We start from the raw sequence: 25,919 nt of genomic DNA on the forward strand, positions 1-25,919 counted from the left end.
CGGCCCCGCACGGCGCGGAGGGCGCGGCGCGGGGGGCGGCGGCGGCGGGCCTGGGTGCACCCGGTGGCGGGGCCATGCCGGAGCCGAGCCAGGTACCGCGGCGGGGAGCGGGCCCGGGGGGCATGCGGGCACGGCCCGGCTCGGCGGGGACAGGCGGGGGTCGGGCCTGGGGTGGGGGGCGCGAATCACGGGCTGCGGCCGGGGGAGGCTGACCGGGACCTGCCCCGGTGCCGAGTGCTGGCCTCGGTGAGCGTGGCCCCGGGATACGCTGGATTCGGCGCCGGCGTGCTGCCCTCGGGGGGGATGCTCTGGCCCCAAGTACTGGTCCCGGTGCCGTGGTGCTGGTCTCCGTGCTGGGTGCTTGCCCCGGGGAGGATGCACCCGGGATGCATTGGATTCGTCTCCAGGGCGCTGGCCCCGGGAGGATGCGCTGGCCCGGAGTGCTGGCCCGATCCCTAAGGTGCTGGCCCCGGGAGGATGCGCTGGCCCGGAGTGCTGAGGTGCTGGCCCCAGGGAGGATGTGCTGGCCACAGCCCCGGCGTGAAGCCCCAGGGAACTGAACGGGGAGGATGTGCTGGCCCCCGGGAGGGTGCTTGCCCCTGGCAGGGCAGCCAGGGCTGGGGATGCAGCTCCGGAGAGCTGACCCTCTCCAGCTATGTGCCCCGAGTGGGTGCTGGGGGCAGAGCTGGGGTGGCCACAGAGGGGACCAGGGTGAGAGGGCTGTCCGCGGGTGCCCCCAGTCCCCACCAGTGCCCAGTGCATGTGGTCACACCAGCAGCAGCGTGACACATGGTCGTGTGATACACGGCATCCCTCGCCTGGGTATTGGCGTGTAGGATTTCACGAGCACAGCACCAGCCTCCCTGGGGACGGGGCAGGAAACTGTGTCACGGAGCAGGGAGACGTCCCTCGCCTCTGTCTGCGTGCGGGGTGCCCGTAGGGGGTGGTGTGGGATCTGAGCCGTGTCCGACCAGCGGGGTGCAGCTGCCGGAGCGGGGGTGGTGCTGCGGCTCGGCTCTTAGGGCCTGGCAATGTCTGGGGCCCCCACGCACACCGGGCGCTCGGGTACTGCCGGTATTGGGGTTCTCAGGCTCCAGCTGCAGAGCTGGAGCACTTCTCACAAAGCTCCCGGATATTTCCCAGGAGCAAGGCCTCCTCGTCTCAGCCAGAGGGGGGTTGTGGTGGGGGAGGATGAGCTTGAGCAGTGGACTGGAGGAAGGGCCACGTCCCCTTCTGCAGCCAGCAGGGGAAAAAGATGGCTGAGTGAAACCAAATAACCAAACCCCCAAAACTTGCCGAGCTTCCCTCCGGAGAAGCTGGTGGAGGCAGGTTTGCCCTCGTTCTGTGGGGTCCCCCCACGCCAGGGCTTCCCCGGTTCCAGCACAGCCCCGAGCGGCAGCGCCGCCGCATCCTGCCCAGGGCACTGAGCGGGGACGGGAAGTCGCTCAGCGCTTCGGGCTTGGTTTTCCTTTTTCCTCTCCTTTTATTGGAGCCAGATGTTGTGTCTGCAGCAGCGAAGCCTGGGGCCGGGGGAAGGGGAGCTGCCTTGGCTGCCACCCCCCAGCCCCCAGCCGTGCATGTGCCCGTCTGTCTGTCTGTCTGTCTGCGCGCATCTGGCAGCGAGCAGCGGCCCCGCTGCGGGTCGTGCGCGGCAGCTGCCCGTCAGAAGCGTTTCCCTTTGCTCCGAGGAGCTCATGGCGGTTCTGGGGGAACGGCAAGACGCGCTCTGCTCGCCCGCCCACGCCTCGCCGGCGCCGGAGGCTGCAGGCAGAGCAAGCACGGAGAGCCCCGGCAGCGTCGCACCGGGGAGCTCACCCGGGCTCGACTTTTCACGCCCAAACAGGCTCCAAACTGCTGCTTTTCGGCCAAGGGCTCCGTGGGCACCGAGGGCGCGCTGGCTGTGCCGCCGGGGCTCGGCGCGCACCCGCGCCGCGGTGCCAGCAGCCTCACGGCTTTCATCTCCTCCCGTTGCATTTCGTTCTTGCGAGAATGCAAACTGCTAATTGCTCTCCAGCGCCTTTGATGCTGCTCAACGAGCTGTGATTTATGGGAGCCCGCCGGCCCCCGGGGGCTTGTAATGAGTGGGGGAGGCTGGGAAGCTCGTCTCCCTGCCCCGCTGGGCTCTGCCCGGGGCTCCGGGGCTTCGCTCAGGTTCACGTCGCTCTTTGCCCTCGGCGTCTCCCAAAAGCTTTTTTTTAGACAGTGCAAGAGACTCGGGCCCCAGCGCCACGGCAAAGTTCCCAAACATACCCCGAAAACCACACGTGCATGAGTGGTGACCGTATATACGAACAGTTTACGTATATCTGTCTATATCTGCACGTGTGATGTATAGCTCTGTCTTCTTTTCCTTCTGGATGAATAGTTCAGTGCTGAGTCTCTAAAATAAGCCCTGCAACAGTCGCCCTGGGGAACCCAGAGCAAGCTGCAGTTGCCTTGCTCCGGGTGCCACCATATCCCCAGCGAGGGACTTTTGATCTGCAGTGGTAATTGGGCTAATGAGGAGCGTGTGGACACTCCCCCTTCTGTGTGTGTGTAGAGCCTCACGGAGAGAGGAGAGGAGCTCACGGGGTGTTGGTGCTGGAGGCTGAGCAGGGCCCTGGTTTTCGCTGGAGAGCACCGTGGCTGCGTCTTTGCAGGTGGCAGAGGATGGGGGGAGACTGATTTGAGAGTACTTGTGGGTTGCTGTGGCAGGTGGGGAGGTGGGCACGGACCAGGCAGAGCCAGCTGACCCCAGCCCACGGCAAGGGGAGGACAAGATGGGAACGTGGCCAGCCTCGTGGCTTTGCCAGGGAGCTGAGGGGAGGACATGGGAAAGGAGGAGGCAGCGTGGGGCAAGGAGCAGGCTGCTGCTCTGGGTGCAGGGAGCCAGGGATAAGGAGGCCACACAGCCAGTGGAGCACAGGAGCTGGGGGTCCCCTCTTCCCCATTGACAGCTTGGGGAGAGCCAGGAGGCTCTGGGGGGCTAGCAGAGATGATGCTGGCAGATGGCCCAGCAGCATCCCCGCTCAGGGCCAGGCTGTGAGTGTATGTGTGAGCTGGAGGGAGGGCGGCTGCCTTGGCTTCTGCTAGTCTGTGTTTTGGGGGGCGGACAGCCAGATGGGCTCTGCAGCTAAAGCCCTCCCAGCATCACCCTCTCAGGCAGTGCAGGGTGATTGGGCTGCAGTGGGTGTCCAAGGGGTCCCTGCTGTGCAGTGGTCGAGCTGAGGGGGCTGGTCCCCACAAGCTCCCGGGGTGGGAACATCCCTTCCTGAGCTTTCCCACTGCTGAAACCTCCCTTGCGCCCCCAAATCCCAGAGGAAACGGCCTCGGCAGTGTCTGGCTCCATCCCAGCTCCACGCTGGGGATTTGGCCTCCCACACTCTTTGCTGGCCGCATCCTGGTGCTGAGGGATGAGCCCAAAATAACCCGTCTGGATGCTGGGCACGGGGAACCGCTGGCATCGCTGCCGGTGCCAGCCCAGGGCACGAGGAAGCTTTAAAGCATGGGAAAACCAATTAACTCGGCTCCATTAGCTGATTGAGCTGGCCGATAAGAGTATGATTAATTAAAAGGATGAAGAATAAGTTACTGGGTGGGGGGGGGCTCTCTGCCATCGGGGTGTGGAGATGGTTTAACCCATGAAATTGGCTTCACCTGTCAGTAGCTGCTGCCCGGCCGCAGCCGCACTGCTGATGGATGGGGACAACCATCGGGCGCTGGGGTGGGAAAAGAGATGGGGGGCTAAAGATGGTCCCTCTGGAGGGGTGATGCTGGAAAGGACCCTCTGAATTCACCAGGCTCTTCTGGCCAGCTCTGGGTTTGGCCTGGGGAGCTGAGGCAGGAGGACGGGACCTGCCCCAGGTAGAGTCCTGCTCTGCTCTGAGGCATTCGCTTGGGCCGTGGCAAAACCCAAACCTGGGCTGGATTTCTGTAGTAATCCCGCTCGCTGAACCGCAGCCTGAAACAGACAGGGAAGGCAAATCACTGGGTGGTGTTTCTTCTGCCCGGGGCTGGAGGAAGTGGGAGGAGACTCAGCTCGCATCCACTCCCTTCCCTGTTGGGGAAAAACCCTAATTGTCATTTTTCCCACCCCGTGGCAGCAGGAGGGATGCCAGTCTGGGCTGGGGAGGGGGGCCTAGGTGCTTCCCCCTCCACCACTTGCAACAGCTGTGCAGCACCCAGGCAATGGTGTAGTGGCAGCAGAGGTGATGTCCCTGTGCAGTGTCCGTGGGACAGGTGACACTGGGGTGCCCAGGGGTGGGTTTGCTGGGAACACCTTGGGTAATCTCCAGCCTCAGTGTCCCTGGGAGGAACAGCAGCCACCTCCTCCACTCCCCTCCTCTCCCTGCCCCGAGTAGGGTGACATCTTGCTTTAGTTGGACTCGATGATCTTAGAGGTCTTCTCTAACCATGATGATTCTGTGATCCCAGCTCCTGGTCACAGCTCCTTCCTGCACTCACCCTGTTGTTTACCAGCAAGGAAATCAGTGCCAACAACCTTGTGTTATCTTAGACATGAGCAAACAAAGCTGACACGGCCTCAGTGAGCTGGGCAGGGATGTGCTCGATGGCGTCACAGCTGGTGGGGAAGGGGAAGGCATCCTCCAGGCCCCGCGGCTGCCGGTCGCATCGTTCCAGCATTCAGCCTGAAATTAAAGATTATGCGTCCTGAAATGGAAGGTTATGTGATGGGAAGGGTCACCCGACTGTAAGAGCAGTGGAGCAATTTGCTGGGCCCTTGCAATCACCTCGCTTCATTATCTCTTGCAGTCAAAGAGAAGCTCATGTTTGACAAGCACGTGCTCTTCAGGAGGGGATGAAGGAGACCAGGGCATAAGTTTGGGAGTGGGAAGGCATTTCGTGGTGTCAATAACTGCTAAGCTCAGTCACCACACAAGAAACCCCCAAGTCCCCTGTTATTTTAAGAAGGAAACAACATTTGGAATGAAGAGCCCCCCCCGCAAATGCCCCATCCAGAGGGGTTTTGTTTGGGGAGGCAGGTTGGGTTTGGCTTTGTGTGCTGGCAGGGAAGGCACGATTAATGCCAGGGTCCATACAACTGCCCTGTCCCTGCAAGGGCCAGTGGAATTGGCAGCTGCTCGGGAGGACTCCAGCAAGCTGCTGTGTGTAAGGCTGTTGAAGGGACAGGAGCAGGGCTGGAGGATGCCTTTCTGTGCTCAAGGGCAGCGCTGGGAGGCCCCAGGATGGGGCTGCATCCATGCACTCTGGCTGGGCTGGGCTGGGCTGTGGCAGGAGAGAGCCTGGCCAGGCTGGGGAGGCAGAAGGGGATTTTCCCCCTTTCAGCAGGAACAAAAACACCACGTGCATGTGATGCCCGATTTCCTGCAGCCTTTCAAAAGCCCCGAGGGGCAGAGTGCGGTGGGAGCAGGGGAAGGGGGATCAGTGCATCCTGCTTGCCATCCCCAGCGTATTGCAGCTCAACAGAGCCCCAAATCACCTTTTACCTCCAAAACCTTCCAGCGTTGTGCATCTAGAGGGGTGGGTTATAGCTTGTTACTGGCTTTATCCCAAACTCTGTGCTTTTTCCACTGGCAGCAGCCCAAGCAGCTTGTTGCAGTCACCCGCCAGTCGTGTGCATTGAACCAGCCCCCAGCAGGCAGGGACAGGGCAAGGACGGCCCTGGGCATGGAAACCCCTTTTCTGTTTCTTTCCTGCTCTTTTCAAGGTTGTCACTGCTTGGACAAATATTTGGCAGCGGGTTAATGATTTGGGCAGGAGATGTCTGTGTGGGGTGATGGGCTGGGGGCACATTTTCAGGTCTGTGTTTAGATTTTCCCCATCTGAGTGAGGAGCTTTTGGGGGGGCTAAGATGCCTCCAGCCGTGATAAGAAAGCTGGAGTCCTCTGAACAATGGTCTATTGTTGGAAAGAGTCTTCTTGGTGCCTGCCAGCTCCTAATTAGTGCTGCTGGCCCCAGTGCTGCCTAACTGGGGTCAGGGCTGAGCTGCAATGTCTTAGTAGAGATCCTGCCCCAGCATCTCTCTGCCCAGAAAGCCTGAGGGAGGGGAGATGTGTCACATCTCTGTCCCCCCAGAGTGATGGACCCTGCCCCAGCTCAGCAGCTCTGTTAAAAGGGGGTTTTTTGGGCTAAGAAGGGAGGTCTGGCTTTGGCCCCTGCCCCGGGGGGCTTTGGCTGCCTTTCCCATCCCTCCACAGGCGCAGGCGCTGCCACCTCTGCCCTGGCTATTTTTACCCTCCGGGATCACGAGGAGCCAGTGACCTTCCCAGAGGGACGCTGCCTCCCAGGGGGGCCACAGCCCCCAGCCCCCGGGCACCCATCGGGCTGCTTCCCGGCAGCAGCGGCCAGTGAAGAGGTTTTAGAGGGGCTGCTCGTGGCTTGATAGAGAAGGAGAATTGAGTCTACAGAAAGAAGCTACTTGTTTGGCTCTGGAGGTGAGCTCATGGCTGAGCCTTTGTCTGGCAGCAATAGGGAGGGCGCAGGCAGGGAGCTGCTGGGAGCCCCTGCGCTGCCTGGTGAGGAGCCGGCGTGGACAAGGCGATGCCAGCAGCTCAGCTCTCTGCTCACCTCTTTGGGGGCAGCTCGTCCCCCACAGCCCTGTGCCACAGACAGGCCAGGTGTTATTTTGCACAACTCAACAGGGGACGAATAAACTGCTCACCTCCTCAGCACCCTCCTGCTCCGTGCAGCCCCTGTGCACCCCTGTCCCTTAACCCACCGTCCCCTCCTTCCCGCTCCAGGCTGGGATTGTCAGGACCACGCTGCTGGAGTCCAGTGTGCCAGCGCACCCGTCTAGCCCCCGCGACCATGAGCACCATCGCAGCTGAGCGCCAGCCAGGGCCAGGACCCGGAGGAGCCGCCGAAGCGTGGTGCCGCGGCTGAGGCCGGTGTGCAGAGCTGTGCCGCAGCCCCCACGGCCGGCGGCGGATGCCCTTGGCCCAGCCCGCGGAGCCGCCGGGGGCCCTCGCCGCAGCCGGACCAGGCGGATGGAAAGCTGCAGCCCGGCAGGTAGGAGCCCGGTGTGGCGGCGGCTCACGGTGGGGCTGCGCCTCGCCGCCGGCACCGCCGCCACGGGGGTTTAACGCTGTGGTCCCGCAGGGAGCCCCGCAGCCCGGCTGACGCCACGCCGCGCCCTATGCCCCAGCCCTATGCCGCAGCGGGCGCCCTCCCCGGCTCAGCCGCCCGCCGACCATGAAGTGCTCGTTGCGCTTCTGCTTCCTCTCGACCGCCTTCCTGCTCGTCTTCGTCATGTCCCTCCTCTTCACCTACTCCCACCACAGCATCGCCTACCTGGACCCCGGAGGGCTGGGCGGCATCCACCGCGTGAAGCTGGTGCCGGGGTACGCGGGCATGCGGCGGCTGAGCAAGGGCGGGCTGTACCCGCGGGGCTGCGCCTGCCGCCGCTGCCCGGCCCCGCACGCTGCCGCCGCCGCCTGGTTTGACGGGCGCTACGACGGCACCATCTCCCCGGTGTGGACCAAGGAGAACATGGACCTGCCGCCCGATGTCCAGAGGTGGTGGATGGTAAGCGAGGGGATGGTCGCGTGGAGGGTGCTCCGGCGTGGGGAGCACAGCTTTCCCATCCAGTGTCAAAGAGGGGGCCGCTGGCTGATGCTTCCTCTCCTCCTCTTTCCCCCACAGATGCTGCAGCCCCAGTTCAAGTCCCACAACACTCACGAGGTCCTGAGCAAACTCTTCCAGATCGTGCCGGGCGAGGATCCGTACCGCTCCCGCGACCCGCGCCACTGCCGCCGCTGCGCCGTGGTCGGCAACTCGGGCAACCTGCACGGCTCCGGTTACGGGCTGGAGATCGATGGGCACGACTTTGTCATGAGGTGAGGGCAGAGGCTGGCTGCCAGGGGCACTGTCTGCCTGCTCAGCCCCATGGGCGGCACCGAGGCGCAGGGGGATGCTGGTGGCACTGGTGGGTGCTGAGCTCTTGCCATGCTCCACAGCGGCATCTCTCCAGGGCTGGTGTGGGGCAGGAGATGCCAGGGGGGTTGGACCTGCACTGTGTGCCACGGACACAGCACAGCTCTGGGTCCCGCTGGGTACTGGCATGGGTGGGAATGGGTCCAGCCCTTCCCCCTGCCCTGGGTTGGCTCAGAGGGGACACTCAGCTTGTCCCAGTGCCCTGAGCATCAGCAGGCTGGGAAAACGCTCCTCGTCAGTGCTCAGCAGCTCACAGGGGACACCTGAGGCATCTGTGAGGAACAGGGTGCCACCCTCCCCACTTTCTCCCCAGGATGAACCAGGCCCCCACGGTGGGTTTTGAGGGTGACGTGGGCAGTCGGACCACACACCACTTCATGTACCCTGAGAGTGCCAAGAACCTTCCTGCCAACGTCAGCTTTGTGCTGGTGCCCTTCAAAACCCTGGACCTGCTCTGGATCGCCAGTGCCCTCTCCAATGGCCAGATCAGGTTGTAAGTACCTGGTGGGCACTGGGGTGGGCAGCCCCTGCCTGGGGCAGCTCCACTGGCAGCCGGTGGGCTGTTCTTTGGCTCCTCTCTCAGAGCATCCTCTGGCTAGGGTGGGGTGCAGGGACCCCTGGGAGCTCACCTGCCTCTCCTCTTTTTTTCCCAGCACATATGCACCTGTGAAACCTTTTCTGAGGGTGGACAAAGAAAAGGTGAGTGGGGGGCTCATCCCAACCGCCACGCTGAGCACCTGGCTGGCCACAGCCCCTGTCACCCTGCCGTCCCTCGGGGTCCCTGCATAGCCCCTGCCGAAGGTCTGGGCTCTGGCACTAACCCCAGGCTGTCCTCCCAGGTGCAGATCTACAACCCTGCCTTCTTCAAGTACATCCACGACCGCTGGACGGAGCACCACGGGCGCTACCCCTCCACCGGCATGCTGGTGCTCTTCTTCGCCCTCCATGTCTGCGACGAGGTGGGTGATGGCTCCTTGGAGTCCTCCTCCAGGGCTGTGGGGTGTTGGCTGGCACGGGGATCCCACATCTTGCTGGGTTAAGGAGAGAGAAGCAGCTTCTTTGGGTCCCACGGCGGCAGTTTCGCTTGCTCTGGTTGCCTGACACCACGGGGATGGGCGCCTTCAAATGGCAGAGGGATGCACACCTTCAGCACGGTGTGAGATACAACCGCAGCACCTGGGGTGCTTGGCTGAGGGGATCCCCAGCCTGGCAGGGGGCCAGGATTTGCTCACCCTCCCGTTTGCTGCCGCAGGTGAACGTCTTTGGGTTTGGCGCCGACAGCCGGGGCAACTGGCACCACTACTGGGAGAACAACCGCTACGCCGGGGAGTTCAGGAAGACGGGGGTGCACGACGCCGACTTCGAGGCGCACATCATCGACATGCTGGCCAAAACCAGCAGGATCGAGGTGTACCGGGGGAACTGAGGGCTGTGCCTCCTGCAGCCCCCTGCCCGCGGGGGCAGAGGGTGAGGGTCTCCCTGCGGCCTCGTCCCGAGCGCCGGGCGGGCGGCACGGCCAGCGCCGGCCACGCAGCCGCCCCGGCCACGCTCGGTGCCTCCAGCAGCCAATCAGGTGCAGAGCTAAAGGACACTGTCTGCTTTTTTTAAATCATTGTTATTATTATTATTAAGAAACCCACCCGAGGAAGGATTTGTAGACGCAATCAGCGACTGGCCGGGGCGGGGACGTGCCTCGCTTCTGCACTCACACCAAATGCTGCTCTTTTTAAATCCAGACGGCTCCCCCAGCCCCGACGCGCCCGAGCATCGCCCCAGGCCAAGGGAGACACAGCAGCTGAGCAGCCTCCCCAGCACAACCAGCTGCTGCTTTCCTCCCTTACTCTGGTCTGGTTTGGTTGTTACCTGCCTGGAGCAGCCACTGCTGGGGTTTCCTGGGGAAGGCTCCCGGCGCGGCTGCCAGCGCACGGACCCACGGCGGGGAGCCGACCGTCACCGACGCTCCGCCGCCAGCACAGCTGGGCTGGGAGATGGAGAGGAACCCCAGCCTTGGGACCAGGCCTCCCTGCTCCACTACCTGAGGACTGGGGAAGGGTAGGAGGGATTTTGGGGGCAATTGGGCAAAAGGCAGCTACGAAACCCACAGGTGCAGAGCCCAGTTCCCTCTGGCCAGGCTCCCTTGGGGGATGCCCGAGGGCTGGTGGGATGCAGCAGCTGGCCCGGCCCCACCACAGGGAAGGAGATGAGGTGTCCCTTCGCTTTCAGGCTGGGAAAAAAACAGATTAGAGAGAGCTTTAGTGGGTGAAAGAACCGTGCTTCTGCTTTTGTGTTGCTATAAAGAGACAGCTCTGGTGAGAAGCTGAAATCCCAAAGTCTTTGCTCCGTTTGTGAGGATGGGGCTGGGTTTGCTCCAGCCCGGTACAGCCGGTGCCCTCTGGGGCTTTTGGGGCTGCCCAGGCTGATGCAGAAGGGAAGGGCCTCCCCAGACAGGTAATGAAAGCCACCTGCTCCAGGTCAATCAGGAGGTAGAGGGAAACTCAAGATAAAGGCAATCACTGGAAGGGGCCTCAGGGAGGGCCCCTCGGTCTGCGCAGCCAGGGGGCTGTGGGCTGGAGCCTGGCTGGGGAAGCCCTGCCCACAGTGCCCAGCTGCAATAGCTATTTGAGGAACAATCACCATGGGGTTTTTTGGGGGCTTAGAGATTGTTTTTTTACCCTTTTATACCTGGGTTTTCTGTAGCAGCCTCTTGTTTCTCTGCATCAGTTTGGTTCAGGGTTTTCTTCTGTCTTCTTTTTTTTCTTGTGAGGTTTCTCTCTGCAGTCATCAGACACGAGGGTTTGGGTCACCAGGAGCAGGCACTGAGCATCCCCTGGGCTGGGGAAATCCATCCTTTCTCCACAGGGCTTTCAAGCCCCGAGTTTCGTGGCGGGTTGTGGCAGAAGTGGTGCTGCCCTGGCACAAGCAGCCTGGCTGCCACGGCCAGCCCTGACCCCTGGGACACAGCAGCAGGCTGCAGCAAACCCTGGTCTCGACCTTCCTGTGTTGGCTGTTTTGGGGGGTTTTCAGGGGAAGGAAAACTAAACCCCACAAACAATGAGTGCCTTGAGCATCTCCTGTCAGCTACGCCAGGCTGCGGCCGCTCCCGTGCCGGCGGCAGGGGCTTGGCTGCTGGTTCCACTCCCTGCTGCACCGGGCTGGATCTCAGCTGGGAGTGCAGCTGGGGGAGGCAGGGACGTGACCTGGCCACCACACCAGTGCCTGAGGCCAAACCCACCACGGCGAGGCCGGAGCAGCTCCTGTGCTGGCTGAGCAGGGCCTGGCCGGACAATGCCGGGGCGCAGAGGTGCCGGTACCGACCCTGCCGCGGCCCAGTGACAGCAGCCAGCCCAGGGCACGCTCTGGCTCCTGGCTGCCCTGACAGGATTGCTCTGGGCTCATTTCCCTCCCCAAGCACCCGGTTTGGTTTTAACGATGGTTATTTTTAATTTGAGCTGTCCCGACAGGACTCGCTCCCGTTCCTGCTCCCGCGGCGGAGCGGCTGCGGGGCCGAGGAGCGGCTGCGGGCCCAGGCCCAGCGCCCACGAGCACCTCTGTACTGTACCAGAGGGGCTGCAGGCAGAGGCTGTGGGCAGGGGGCACGGTGGGGGTGCCCAGGCTCAGCTGCCCGGCACAGGGGTTCTTCCTCACGCGGTGCCTGACCAAGCGCCCGTCGCCTCCCGCCCCGCCGGGCCCCGTGCTGCCAGCCTGGGCAGGCTCTGTGTACACGGGTACTTCTGCACACAACTGTCTTAACAACAACTTGGGTTTGGTTTTTTTTTTTTAATCAATAAAAACCATGCATCAGAACCACCCTGTGTCCTGCTTCTGGAGCCCCACGGGCCCTGCCACGGCCTGCGCCCGGGGCCGGGCAGCGGCAGGGGAGGGACAGGAGGGGAAGGGAATGAACGGGAGGGTTGATGGGGCTGGGGGGATCCTCTCCTCTCCCTCTCGCCAGCTGCAATCAGTGTCTATCTGCCAGAGCAGAGCCCAGCCCCACGCTGACCTGGAGTCCAGCAGCACAGCCCCGGTAGCCCCTCTGGCCAGAGCAGCACTTAGGCAATGGCACTGCTCTCCTAGACCTGGCCCTGACACAGCCCTCCTGACCATCCTGGGAGCAAGAACAAGAGGTTCCATGCCCATGCAGCCCATGCCCCCAAGCCCCATGCAGTGTGGGGAAGGACATGGACAAACTCTTGAAGGATATAGTTGTGCCTTGCAGGCACAACGGGGAGAAACAACTTTCCCTTGGGTTGGTGTGGCAGGGCCAGAGCTTGCACCAGCTCCCAGCACCAAGGGCTGGGTCCTGCGACAGGCCTGGCCTCCCTGCAGGGTCCTGCTCCGGGTGACGAGGGGCAGTGGATCCTGAAAGACACACAAGGCTCTTGCACAACAAAGGGCCAAATTCAGGAGTAGTTAAAATGCCTCTTTATTAATATACAAACCCAGCAACGTTGCAGCCAACCAAAGTATTAAATGAAGTAAAGCACGGTATAAATACAGCAGATGCAACGCCGTGGCCTCAGCGGAGAGCAGCAAACTCACCCTGACTTGTGCGCTTGGGAACGACTGTCCAGCTGCCCCACCACAGGGGCCAGCAGCCACAGCAGCTTCATCTTTCCCTTTGAATCCACATCCAGCAGAGTTGAGGCCGCTGCTCCTCTCAAAGGCAGATCACCCTGGCAACAGGTCTCACAGTTCCTATGACCCCAGAGCTCAAAAATGATCAACGGCAGCGTCATCCCCACGCTGCTAGAGCTGGTCTGTTGGCCTCTGCTTGCCCTGGCCCCACAAGGGGAACAGGGAGATGGCAGAGTGGATGGCAGCCACGCTGTTGAAGGTGCTCCTGGCTCTGTCCCACCCCAGCTCTACCCATCCCGTGACATTCACAAGCGTAAGGCACTAGAAAAATGTTTTCTCAGGCTCAAACTTCATTTGTTCTTAAAACTGTGGCAGTAGCACACTTCAGAAGCCCCTCCAGCCCTTGAAAGTCTGGTCTGAGGAGACTCAGGAAAGCACAAAGAAGCTCTGGAGCAACAGACTGGTGCACCCAGTAGTGAGGAGCAATGGCAGAGCCATGGTGATGTTCACAGGGTGAAGTGTCTGCGCAGTGACCTGTGCTGGGTACACGGCTGAGATGTGGGAGCCCTTGTCCCACAGAGCTGCCGGGCACACAGCTGGGGACGGGGCAGGAAGTGCCAGGAAGCAAGCACGGCCTCTCAGGAGCAGCAAGGGGCAGATCTGGGCCAAAAAGAGGTTTCCCCACCTTCTTCCTGAAGATGCAGAAGCGTTACCAGTGCGCAGATGGTCTGGGAAGCACCGCGGGGGCGGCACAGGCCTGAGCCTTCCTCTGCTGCAATGGTATGGGCAGGGACATATCCCACAGCAGAAGCCATCCAGGACCTCAGGGACATTCATCTGCCTCTAGTTCTACTGGAAAATGGGGGTATGTGAAACCTGCTCCTCTACCAGAAAAGTCTGGAACTCCCAGAGGTGCCACGGTGAGAGGCAACAGCACAAAGCGGATCAGGGCCAGCCGCCAGGGCTGAGGGCTCCCAGGCTCAGGGCAGCCACCAGGCATCTTTGGGAGAAGATGAGCTGTTAGCCATGCTGACAGATGAGTAAATTAATGTGAAGACCTTTCCTCAGTGCCTCTTTCCCCGACATCTACCACTCCTCTCCACACAGGTACCCTGTTCCCCACAGGCAATACCGTGGGGCTCTGTGCTGACACAGGAGCCGCCTGACACCGGGGCTCCCGTTGGGAGCAATGGGAGGTGAGGACCCCCAGAGTCATCTCAACAGCAGTACCAGCAGCAGCAGAGCCCCTGTGCTCCCCACTCCTCCCCCCTCCTGCCGACAGCTGGTGCTGCAGGGAAGTGTTGGAGCAGAGCATTTTGTTTCCTTCAACACAACAGGACACTCACAGAACACCCTATAGCAGCCCAGGTTTGCTGCTTTGAAGAAAGAAGAAAACCTGTAATAGCACGAGTGAGAGGGTGGATAAATCCATTTCTGGGGGAAAATAAACGGGGAGGTGTCAGCAGAGCCAGCCATGCTGGACCAGGGCTGGCAGGCTCACCCAGCTGAGCCCAGCCCACAGCCAAGCCCAGTGCTTCCCCAAAACCCCCTGCCCATGTTCCTGCCTGTGCTGTGCACTCAGCAAGAAAACCAGCCAGCAGGCAGAAGCAGGGTTTAAACACCTCCCCCAACACTTTAAGGCATTCCCAAACATTTCCAGGTTACTTTTCCTCTCTCAGATGCTCTCACTGAGTGAGGGCTCTACACACACTCCAAACCCAATGCCAACCCAAAGTTTAAAGTGCAAAGAAAAACTTGAAATGATTTTGAGAGACAGTCTGGAGGCATCTGATGGCATGAACCCCTCCTCCCCCAAGCCCTGCTCCGTGACTGAATGCTTTTTCACATATAAAAGTGGAAGGGATCAGCTAAGGAAAAGGTAGTTTAACACAGAAAAGCATCCTGGGATGGGCAGAGATAAACCTGAACCAAGAGTTGTAATGAAATGATTTAGGAAGACAAATGGAAAGGGAAGACAAACCAGAGGGCTGTGAACACTTTGCTTGGACATCAGCAGCAGTGAAGTTGTTCTAGTTTAAAGAGGAATGACTTCTGCCCTTGCAAGCACCTTCCCCCCTTGGCAAACATGGAAACTACCTTGAGTTTACAGGTTTCCTCCCCACTTGTGACCATTTTGGTTAAAGGCCCCTGGAAGCAGATGGCTAGTGAGGTTGGTGCTGTACCTTTGCAGTCAGACACCACTTGTCAAAGAGAGGTAAGAGGGAGATGAGTGTTAAGGAGGGTGGGAAAACCCTGGCATGGGGAGGAGAGGGTGAAATGATGGAATATACAGCGGCCACAGACCTGCCTGGGAGGGTGGATGTTGGTATCTGCACTATCTAAAAGCTGAAGAGCCTGAACCACTGCAGAGAGACTGACCCAGAGCCAACCCAGCTCAGCCGATGAAGCACCAAATAGAATGAAGAACCTCACGCACAAGAGGTCCTACAGCAGCACGGGCTGGAGCTGGAGGTGTTGCAGAACAGCAACAGCATTGCCAGCAGCTCAAATGCAACAGCAGAAAGGAGGAATCCAGGTTCATGCCAGGACCTGGAGACGCAGTGGAAGTCTCACAGAGCCCCCCCTCCTTGCCACAAGGTATTAAGAAGAAACCGTCCAACAACACAGATCAAATTTGGACACTGGAGTCAGCAGAAGAAATGGAGAGAGAAAACAAGAAGAAACCAAGTCTGGCAAAGACAGATATGAAAACCCACTGCAACATGCTCTCCTGAAATAGAAAACATCACTCCTAAGAGCTTTAATTCTGTGCCCAGATCATTAAACAATAAAGCCCTTCCCCTCTCCAATAGCCTTTCTACTCAAGCCTATCTGCACTCACTCAACAAAACATGAGAACTGAGGAAAGGATGCAGCAAGAGTCATTCAGTGTCACACCCCTGGAAAATCCCTGCCAAGGCTGCCCAGTGTGTGCCACCTCCACTGCAGCGCCCTGTGCTGCAGACAGCCCTGGCACACGTGAACTGCACAAGCCTGTGGACTCGCTGCCTAAGTCCATCCTACAACGTTATGCTCAGCCTTTAACCTTCTTACCCCCAATGATGATATTACTGGCAGCCAGCTTGTTGTGCAGGGGCTGTATGAACAGGATGGCCAGGGCTGTTCCTCCCTGGAGTGCCAGGCCCAGGGAGCTGCTCATGGCTCTGCTGCTCCCACGGAGCAGCAGCAGGACGGGGCTGGTTCCCCTGGTGCTGCACAGGAAGGGGAGGCTGCCTCAGTGTTTCCCAGCCAAGCTTTGCAGTCTCACCACACAGGAGGAGACCAAGCTGCCTCTCTCAGCACACAGCATTTTAAAGCAGCTTTGAGTGAGAATCATGGTGGGTAATTTTGCAGCCCACATCCTTTGGCCCCTCTGACAGGGCTGTGCCACAGTAGCTTCCCTGATCCCATTTCCCATTCTCTCATTTGAAGGTGTACTGAAGGTTACAACTGATTTTGTCATTCTTTTTTTAGGCATTCTACTTGTAGTCATCACATAAAGGGATTAGAGCCTTACATCACTGTTTAATACCTCTGGAAGAAACCTCAACACCAGAAGGACCTTTTCCAGTCCCAGTACCCAGTCCTGTTTTCAAAGGTGCTATCCAACCACCCCCCATTGATGGGTGTTCAACTTGCTGGAAGCAAACTATTCTTGAACATTATAAGGTTAAAAATAGCTGCCAGAAATCAAATAGACTAAGCTTCAACAGCAGTCTAAAGCCTACAGGTTTAGATACACATCAAGCATCAGAATTCAGAGTGGGGAAAGCCAGAGTAGGTGTTAATGAGCTGCAAGATGACACCTATCAAACCACCCATCTCTGACAACCTTGCAGAAAGTGCTGCTGTGTCTACTGGCATGATGGAAAATTATTTCCCCTTCTCTTGCTATTGAAAAGTCAATAAATTTAGACATAAAATAAACTGAGGCAGACACAGCCACACAAAGGTAGCTCATAAACTGCAATGTGGGAAGTGCTGTGGGAAGAGACACCTGTACCAAAAGTTGTCTGAGGAACTCACAGGCACCTATAAATTAGGGAAAAAACTAGTCACAGGGAGGAATATAACCTGGCTGTAACGTAAAAGGTGCTTCAGGAACAAGTGGTTGGGAGAGGACAGCACATTGCCAACTTTCCAGTTGGTCTTCATTACTCTGACCCTGCAGAGAAAAGAGAAGGGCTGGAGTGAAGATCTCTTCAGGAGCTGCAGTTTTAGCTCTGTTTTCTCCTGTTGTTGTCTCACCAGCCACAACAAATGGGCATTAACCTCTCCTCAGAAGGGCTGGCCCAAGTGTCACATGCAACACTCTCTCCTTGGACTTGTGTCCTTGGATCTGTCAGGCACAGCAACACCCCATAACACGAAGGGAGGGACAAGTGGATGGGTCAAAGTGCTTGTGAGTGAGGTGGAGCGCTGCTCCCAGGTGACAGGCTGGCAAAGCAGAGCTGCTCCTCAGCACAGACCTCCAGCACAGCAGCACTGGGATCACGGTACCCTCTGTATGGGAAAGACAGGCCAGAGGAGAGTGGATTTTAAACTGTTATTAGATGCCCTATGAACCTTTCACTCAAGCAATTAATCCTGAGACACCAGGCAAAACTGCAATCCAGAGAGCAATAATGGGGGAACTTGGGATAAATTACAATCTCTGTCTTCAGCAGCCAAGCAGGGTCACCTCAGCTGTGACATTGCAAAGAGCTGCCCTGCTGCAGTCACTACACTTCAGAGAATGGGCAATCTTTGCACATCCATGTAAGTTTGAGACCCTCAAAGAGGTCAGACACCAGAAAGGAATTTCCCCCTCACAAAGGAGAGCACACTTAAGGAAGGGATATCTGCTTCACCACACGTTGAAAGCCTTCATTCTCTCACACCCTGTGACTCTTTCACATCTTCCATATCACACTGAAAGGTGGAGCTTGCTCTGACAAACTGCTTGAAAGGTTTTGGACTTTCACCTTTGCTGCCTTAGGGCCACCCAACTCCCTTTTGCACGCTGAGAACACCTGGGCCATAAACTGGTAGACCAAAGAGTCAACCCAAGGCACGACCTGACACAACTACAGCAGAGAGAAGCAAACCTAAGCAAGAACATGACAAGGTTATGAGCTCACATCGACACTGCTGAGGCTCACCACTTAACTGGGAAATAAAGTGCCCAAAAAGGGTTCTACATCAAAAAAGAAGAGTTCATCAGGGCTCACAGGGCAGACATCAGTGCAAGGTTGCATTCGAACTCCAGACAGAAAGAGGCTGGAGCAGAAAGACCACGATGAGCACACGGGTGGCAGAGGCAGGGAAAACATTTAACAGATCTTTTCCAAGTGCATAAAGAGAACCTTTGCTTTCGATTGTGCTCACAATGAGAAGAAGAAAAAGAAGTTCTAAAGGTGTGCAACATAATTCAGCATCTGCCATCAGTGTTGGAATCAGCACATGCTGACACTTGAAGGGCTGAATCCCAGAGGCATTGTCTGAAGCATCTGTATGAGGAGCACGATGCAAACAGCTCTGCTGACTCCCTTCACTCTCTCTATTCAATCCCTTCAGCTGAGGAACTAACAAGAGAGAGAAGTAAGAAGTGCAATAGATAGGAGGGGGAAAACAGCTGGAGTCGCTGAGACGTTTCCTCACCAGCAGAAGAAACCCCAGTGTTTCTTGCAATACTGCCAGCACCAAAAGGTGAGAGAAATGCTGTTTCTTTTTCAGATGTCACCAGGGGCAGCTAGAAGCACAAGGTGTTGTCTCCTCCTGCTGCTCAAGCTCCTCAAACCAACACAAGTTTCATTTCAAGCTTGCCCAAGTCACATAAACAAAGGAAACCCCTAAAGAGATGTACACTGTGGGGCTGAAACAGAAGCATTTCAACACTGCCATTAACATTAAACACTAACATCTGTCCTTGTAAAGTCAGTATTTTTGCCAATAACACCCCAAACCTCGTTTCTTTCTACCAGTGAAACACCAGTGTTCATTGTTCCACTTATAGGCCATTTAGTTTCAGTGACCCCATGCTGAAAATCCAACCCCAGCAACAGACTTACCAGTGCTATTGTCACCTCAATGATCTGACAATTGAATCTTACTTGACTCCTTGTTAGGGGAAAGATCCCAGCAAAACAAGAAAGTGGGGCAGCACCAAGCTTTGCCACACCACAACCTGCCTCTTGGCTGCTGCTCACACAACTCTGTCTCGTGCCAGTGAGGTAGCTGATTGTCCTATTGCTGCGTGCATCAATGCACCCACCCCTCTGCAAGGTGGTACGTGGAGAGCAGGGCGAAGTCACCGCAGCCACCAACTACCAACACCCGCTGTCCCAGGCCCTACCTGGAGAGGGCAGGAAGGAAGCAAGTCCTCAGAGCTTACCCAAACCCTGCCCATTACGGTAGGGCTGGGCTCCCAGGTGGGTTTTGCTCACAGGCAGCTTCCCACGGGCCTCTGGGTGCACGCTCAGCACTGCAGCCATCCGCCACGGCACGGGGAGGGACACGGCGGGAGCAGGAGAGCTCCCAAACTACAGTTCTTATACGTACAAAATGTAACACGCTGGAAAAAACAGAGTTTAGAAGTCACGAGACAAGAAAGGAAAAGAAAGAACTATATGGGGTGAAGAGAAAGGACTGGAAGATGGTGGGAGAAGAATGGTGTGGGGTCAGCACTACTCCCTCTGGTAGCTGCTCAGTTCCACCTCGTCCTTGCGGCGCCGCTGCGCGAAGAGGGAGCTGAAGGGGTAGAGCTTGGCTTTGGCCTGGAAGCGCTGCCCGGCGATGTCGATCTCGTACTCGCCCTGGTTGATGAAGTCAGTGGTCACCACCAGTCGTTGCCCGGTCTCCTCGTGGAAGTGCTGCACGAAGCCCAGGCAGACGTGGCGCTCCAGCGTGTAGCTGTAGGCGCTGCTGGTGGTCTTGCCCACGTAGCGGCCGTTGCGGTAGATGGGCTCACCCCACCATGGCCACAGGTCCAGGTCTGTGTCGTGGTCCTCCAGAATGAACATGGTGAAGCGCTTGTACACACCGTGCTGCTTCTGTTCCAGCAGTGCCTCCTGGCCCACAAACTGCGTTCCCTGCGGGGAGAGGAGAGGCTTGGGGAGGGGAAAGGAACGCGGGTGGCAGCAGCTGCCCACGTTCAGCAGCTAAGCTGATGGGCAGTAGCTGAATCTGTCCTGGAAATCGTGCCCTAGCAAGACAGGCTGCTGCTGCACAGAAAGCCCAGCTCACACAGTAAAGACACAGAAGTATTTGTGAAGTGAGCCTTTAAAAACAGTTGTTCTAGACTTCACTGTAGCATGTCACCATTCGTGTGACCACACCAGTGTGCACTCACAGACAAGAAGCCAATGGCATCCTGAGGGGCATTAAGAAGAGTGTGGGCAGCAAGTCATAGGAAGTTCTCCTCTCTGCTCTGCCCTGGTGGGGCCTCATCTCGAGTCCCGTGTCTAGTTCTGGGCACCCCAGCTCAAGAGAGACAGGGATCTACTGGAGAGAGGCCAGTGCAGGGCTACCAAGTGAGGTTGAACTTGATGATCTTAAAGGTCTTTTTAACTGTAATCATTCTATGATGACTCTATGAACACAATGCACACAGCTCCATCAAAAACACATCTACCCGCTGGGATGGCAGTCTGTCAGTACAGCACTGCTCTCCCACCCACCCCAGTGCAGCAGGAGGTGTACCTTCTCCAGTTTGACCTGGAACTCGCGTCCACACTCCATAGGAGTGGTATAAGCATCCAGATCCTGACCCCAGAAGGCAAAGAACTTCTCAATGCGCAGGCTGCGGAGGGCGTAGTAACCGGCGTTCCGAATCCCGTACTTCTGCCCCATGTTCATCACCTCGTTGTACACATGAAGGGCATACTGCAAAGCAAGGGCAAGAGCTGCATACTAACACCAGGAGAGAGCAGCAGCCTCTGAGCCACCACCAAGGCTGTAATGGTGGATATTATGGTGCCCTGGCTCCAGATCACAGGAGCTCTGCCTGACTGGAACGTGACACAGCAGGGAAACTCCCCGTGGTGCCTGCAGGCAGCTGCCCCGGTACAGACCACACACTGCATTACCCTGAGTCTGCTCAGAAAGGGTTCCTGAGTATGTGTGCAAGCAACTGCCCTCATCAGCTGAGGCTACAGTGCACTCTTACCTCTATGGGGATATACAGCATGAATCCGGGCTCTCCCGTGTGCGTGATGCTCATCACACGGATGCCGTTAGCGTAGCCCACGCTCATCTCCTGTGGAATCAGAGGGGGGGAAAAATCACCCAAACTGGAACACATTGCAGAGATCCAGAAGGAGCACAATCCTAACACAAACCACAGCAGTCAGCCCTATCTCCTCTTCCTCACTGCAATTCACCACCAGCATGTACTAGCAAAGAATGTAACCATAAAAATTCAAAGAGCAATGTTACACTATCCAGACTTCTTCATCACCCCAGGACACCTGGCAAGAGCCTCACAGCTGGGTCAGGACACGGGCTTGTACTCTGGATACAAGACACAAGTTGTCTTGTATCTAGAATAACAGCAGCTATCTGCTCAGCAGCTATCTGATCAGCCTTCCAACGTGACAGGAGACAACGAGTCCCGAGCCATCAATCCCAGCTGCCCCTCTGACAGCTTCTTCAGTGATTATACAAAATATGCCAAGATATCAGATGACACCAAGCCAGGAGTGAGGGGAATATTGAAAACAAATGCTTATTCACCTCTATATTTAGTAAGCAGAACCCAAAAAGTAGTTAAAAGTGAGTCTAGCGAGCTCATTACCAGCCTAGCTCAGTAACCACAATAAACCTCCATACACCTAAATTCCCTTCTAACCAACCAAAACATAATTCCCTCCCTCCTTTTACCCATGCTTTGAAAAACCTGGCAGAGCAAGGAGGAAGGAAGCACAGTCACCCACCTTGCAAAAGAGAGAGGGAAAGTGTTCTGGAGTCATAGGGGCATATGACAGCTCTGACAAGACATCCACAGCACGGGGGCCGATGAGGTTGAGAGCTAACGAGGGGAAGAGAACAGTGATGGGATGAGGCTGGAGAGGTCTCACCTGGTGCCCAACTTGAGTATACACATGCCTCAACTTCCAAAGTCTTAAGGTTTATTGAACTAACAGGTATGTCTATTTTTAAGAATGGATGAAAGAGTCACTAAACTTTCTCTTTCAGTCCACAGGAAAACTGTCTCCCAGCCCATGGCTTGCTAGAAGGAGACCCAGCCACCACTCTAGACACTTCAAACCATTAACTGGCACACACCACAAGACACTGTTCATGGCTTCAGGCTGCATAAGGAGCTCTGCTTTCAGTCATTTCCTACCTGTGTACTTCCAGGTCACATCTTCCACAGTAAGGTTGCTGTCATCAGGCAAGTGGTTCTTCAGCCAGGCCCAGCAATGGACTTGTTGGTCAGTAGGGGAAATCATGAAGAAGCTGGACAGAAATTGAAACCAAGAAACAATGAATGGGGCAGATACAAGATGATTCAGTCTGTGCTTTGTCCACAAACTGCTGGGGCTATTCAGCAGCTTCCAAGCAAACAGGACTCCAAAACAAGCTTGTGTTCAAGAAACATGTCTAAAGTCTCTGGATCAATGCCTTCTGGTCATGCCCAGCCCTCCAGCACCAGCAGTGGTCGGGTGACAAGGAGCACTACAGTGCAGCCAGTTCTACAGAAAGCTCATGGGATATCTCAAAAGTCACCCTCAGTTTTGCAGAAGGCATTTGCAGCTCTTCAGCAGCAGTGACTCTGCTCTGGACAGTCAGAAGAGCACATGCTTCACACAGCAAGTTCTTGTTCTGGCAAAAGTCTTGTCACACACAATGGTGGTTATTATTAACAGCTTCTAAAAACAGAACTCCACTTGATATGTGAAAATGAGCTACTTGTTGTGTAAGTCTCTCTCATACCAACTGCAAGTTCAAGTACATTATTGATAGAGATAACATCTGCAGAAAGGAGTAGGCAAGGAGGAAAGCTACTGTTCACACAGAAGAGGACAATACTTTTAAGCAATACATGAATGCACACAGAAGAGGAAGAGATAGAAAAGCTGCTTCTAATTGAAAGAGCAGCAAAGAAGAATGCTTTCATACCAATACAATGAAACCACACAGAAAACAGCCCAGAGAAATGCCAACGTTCAGCTGGGACATGTCCACGGAGAAGTTGTTTTTAATAAATGCCAAAGAGAGCCCAAAATGTTGAGTCTATGGATAAGATCTTGTCATCATGTCAGTTTGCACCAGAGAGCACAAAACCCCAGTCATGACAGACTGCAGAGCTGAGAATTAGAGCACTTATCCTGCAGTGTAAATTGAAACTATCCCAAAGTTTTATTTTCAGCAGGCAGTTCCAGTGAAGAGACTGGCCAGGAGCCAACCAGGAACTGTTTGGTTAGCACTTTAAATGATTACCTAAGTTAATAAACACTAATGACTGCTGATAACTGCTTGTGTTTCTTTTGAGGGGTTAAACATCTGAAGGCCTAACATTTTGTAGTAATCCATGTTCACCTGTAGTCCCTGAAAAAGGCATACTTCACCCCTTATTCAGGAGCTCCCCTTCATCTGGGTTACTGAATTAGGACAATCAGCACAAAACTGCAACTTTTCTTCCAGTTTAAAACAGTGAAAAGAATTTCATGATCCTCACCAAGAGGTTCTTCAAGGCTCCATCAGCCTCGGGGTGATGGCCAGAGGTGCTGCCTGCACACCCACCTGCGTTTGCTGAGCCGTGCTATGCTGCAGTCGTTCTCGTAGCCTCCCTTCTCGTTGAGCATGCCCGTGTGCACCACGTGCCCCACTGGCACATCCAGGTCGTTTGAGAAGAGATACTGGAGGCTCTCCAGGGCCTGGTCTCCTGTGGACTGCACAGATTAAGAGGGAAAGTCAGCCAAAGCTGCCTAAACAACACAAATCCACTGGGGCAGTTTAAGATCCTTGTCAGTGTCCTGGCCCAAATTCTTTTAAGTTGCAATGATACTGACAGGATATCTCCAGAGGGACAGGGTGACACAGTGCCAGAGGTCAAGTTCTAGTTCTAGACTGAGCTGGTATTTCTAGAAACCAGGACTTCTACAGGAAAAAAGGCAATCTATAGGCTAAATATTGCAGTATAAACCAGCTTTGGTTGCAACAGTTCAACTTCCTCTCTAATTGTTATAACATTATAACAATGTTTATTATAATACTGGAGTCCTGTGTCCAGTTCTGGGCTCCCCAGATCGAGACAGGGAACTGCTGGAGAGAGGCCAGTGCAGGGCCACCAAGATGATCAGGGGACTGGAGCATCTGTGTGAGAAGGAAAGGCTGTGGGCCCTGGGGCTGTTCAGCCTGGGGAAGAGGAGACTGAGAGGGCATCTCATCAACACTTACAAGTATTTTAAAGGTGTTTGTCAAGAGGATGGGGTGGCATTTTCTCCTGTTGGCTCAAGGGGTAATGGACAAAAGCTGGAACACAAAAGGTTCCACTTAAACACATTCCTTTGGTGTTGAGGTGAGGGAGCCCTGGCCCAGGCTGCCCAGGGAGGGTGTGGAGGCTCCTTCTCGGGAGGTTTCCAAATGCATCTGGACACGTTCCTGTGTCCCCTGATCTAGATGAACCTACTTTAGCAGGGGCTTGGGCTGGACGAGCTCTGCAGGGCCCTTCCAACCCCCAACATCTGGGGATTCTGTAATAATAAGCTAAAAGCCACCCTGGCCAGGCTGATGCTTGGTCCCTCCCTGGGCACTTACACTTATTTCAAACTTGGTAAAAGATGACATGTCAATGACACAAACTGCCTCCTTACAGCACTTGACTTCAGAACCCACAATATCAAACCAGTCTGGCTTGTAAAAGGTTTTGCTCTGATCCAGATCCAGCAGATCTAAGGAAAAGAAGAATCAAAAGGATGATTCCCAAACGGGATGAGCAAACATCTCAAAGCAACAGGGATGCACCAGGCAGAGGAAAATATCATCTCACCTTTCCCAGGTGGGACAAAGTACTTGACTCTCTCAAACCCATGCTTCTCCATCCACCTGGCTCCCTGTGCATCCAGCCGGTCGTACAAGGGCGAGGTACGCAGCTGCCTGCCCGTCTGGAAGTCCCAGCGGGGAACCTTCAGGTCACACATGAGGGCTGCAAAGGTCACAGAGATCCATTCTTAGGCAAAAGGATTATTCTTATCCAAAGTCTTCTTCCAGATTATCAGTGCTTACTAGTATCTGAATCATTAATAAAATTCCCTGGGAACAGTTCTGACTTTCCTCTTCGTGAAGATGGAGATTCAACATCAGAGGGACAATATTTGCACAGAACACTTGTGGTCTCATGACAACACTGTCAAGATAACAAAACCTGCCTGTTTGTCATGAAGTTATGCTGCCTAGCATTATTTATGCATGATTCCTCCCTGACAGTGCCCTCTATCAGACACTTACATTCTGACAACCCCTCACGCTGCAGCAGGCAGCCCACAGCTACCAAGATCCTTGCTAAATATTGGTACCTCAGTCCTTCCTCGGTACTGAAGCCTTTCCAAATGTCTCTTCTACACCTCTTCAGCCACTATAGAATATTTTTATTTAGAATACAAGTTATCCTAATAAATGTTAAGCATCCTCCCTGATTACCAGAGGGGAGCCATGACTGAAGGAGGCTCAAACACGTCCTCATAACCATTAAGTTTCTACACTGAAGACAAACTGCATCTCTCTTACTGAATACTCCTATTGTTTTTGCCTCATAACTAATGATTCCATGATTTTATTGGCATTCTCTGGTATTGGCAGCCCTGACAGAGTGGGTAGAGGGAAGAACAGATCAGAACCTAACACCACAGAAGCTGAATGCAATACTGACCTTGTAAAAAACAGAGATTCTGCAGCTATCAGACAGATTTGTATGGGAAGGCCACTGAGGAATAATGCCAAGAGCACAGACTGATTTTTCTGGGACGAAGGTCAGAGCAAACGATTTCTATTTCCTGGACACAACAGGGCTCAGAGCTTTACACAACTCCTCTGCTCTCACCCCAACACATGTTTTTAGTTTAGACATGGTATTCAAATAATTGCTCCTGTTTTGCAACTTGTGGAGCACCTCATACTTCTATCTGAAACCTGGAAAGGAGCTGTCCATATTTTCTCAGGACAAGATAATCCAGCAATAGGAAGAAGGTAGGTATGGCTTTAGACAAGAATGATGACATCACAAATCTATTCTGCAAGGGGCTTACTGCAAACTTTGACAAGAGAAAGCAGAATACATCTAGGAAGACTTCCTGAATGACACACTCTGAAGTTAAAAGTGATGGTATTTCCACACCATGATGATGTGAGAAGAACAGCCTGGAGAAAAGGAGACTGAGAGGAGACAAGATCACTCTCTACAACTACGTGAAAGGCAGTTGTGCTGAGGTGAGGGATCAGTCTCTTCTCTCCAGTAATGAATGACAGGA

General features: G+C 55.7%; 2 protein-coding genes across 6 annotated transcripts in view; one reads left to right on the top strand and one right to left on the bottom strand.

Annotated features, from left to right (window-relative positions):
• The first annotated feature begins 4 nt into the window (after positions 1-4).
• Positions 5-11,679, top strand: ST3GAL2 (ST3 beta-galactoside alpha-2,3-sialyltransferase 2). Of its 2 annotated transcripts, none has more exons than XM_062007720.1 (8): positions 5-92; positions 6,702-6,969; positions 7,060-7,485; positions 7,603-7,796; positions 8,207-8,386; positions 8,547-8,592; positions 8,733-8,852; positions 9,146-11,679. In XM_062007720.1, exons 3-8 carry the CDS (start codon positions 7,153-7,155, stop codon positions 9,317-9,319), a joined length of 1,047 nt encoding a protein of 348 aa, XP_061863704.1. In that variant the 5' UTR covers positions 5-92; positions 6,702-6,969; positions 7,060-7,152; the 3' UTR covers positions 9,320-11,679. The 2 variants fall into 2 exon arrangements, with proteins under 2 accessions (XP_061863704.1, XP_061863703.1); XM_062007719.1 differs by lacking the exon at positions 5-92 and adding an exon at positions 2,547-2,639.
• Positions 11,680-12,307: 628 nt separating this feature from the next.
• Positions 12,308-25,919, bottom strand: part of PDPR (pyruvate dehydrogenase phosphatase regulatory subunit) — a 28,626-nt gene continuing 15,014 nt past the window's right edge. For all 4 annotated transcript variants that reach the window (XM_062007379.1, XM_062007380.1, XM_062007381.1 and 1 more), the window contains 8 exons: positions 24,443-24,598; positions 24,211-24,344; positions 23,194-23,342; positions 21,794-21,906; positions 21,381-21,475; positions 20,615-20,704; positions 20,149-20,331; positions 12,308-19,538 (listed from right to left, as the gene is read on the bottom strand). In XM_062007379.1, coding sequence (XP_061863363.1) covers positions 19,134-19,538; positions 20,149-20,331; positions 20,615-20,704; positions 21,381-21,475; positions 21,794-21,906; positions 23,194-23,342; positions 24,211-24,344; positions 24,443-24,598 — 1,325 coding nt within the window. In that variant the 3' untranslated portion in view covers positions 12,308-19,133. The remainder of the gene's footprint in view (positions 19,539-20,148; positions 20,332-20,614; positions 20,705-21,380; positions 21,476-21,793; positions 21,907-23,193; positions 23,343-24,210; positions 24,345-24,442; positions 24,599-25,919) is intronic.

The sequence above is a fragment of the Colius striatus genome, chromosome 14, assembly GCF_028858725.1.
Source record: "Colius striatus isolate bColStr4 chromosome 14, bColStr4.1.hap1, whole genome shotgun sequence".
NCBI classification, from domain to species: domain Eukaryota; kingdom Metazoa; phylum Chordata; class Aves; order Coliiformes; family Coliidae; genus Colius; species Colius striatus.

Bases quoted from the DNA above. Each gene is read 5' to 3' on its own strand.
- ST3GAL2 (XM_062007720.1), top strand. From the start codon at position 7,153: ATGAAGTGCTCGTTGCGCTTCTGCTTCCTCTCGACCGCCTTCCTGCTC. The intron at 8,387-8,546 runs GTAAGTACCTGG...TTTTTTTCCCAG, and splicing joins TCCAATGGCCAGATCAGGTT to CACATATGCACCTGTGAAAC. The intron at 8,593-8,732 runs GTGAGTGGGGGG...CTGTCCTCCCAG, and splicing joins TGAGGGTGGACAAAGAAAAG to GTGCAGATCTACAACCCTGC.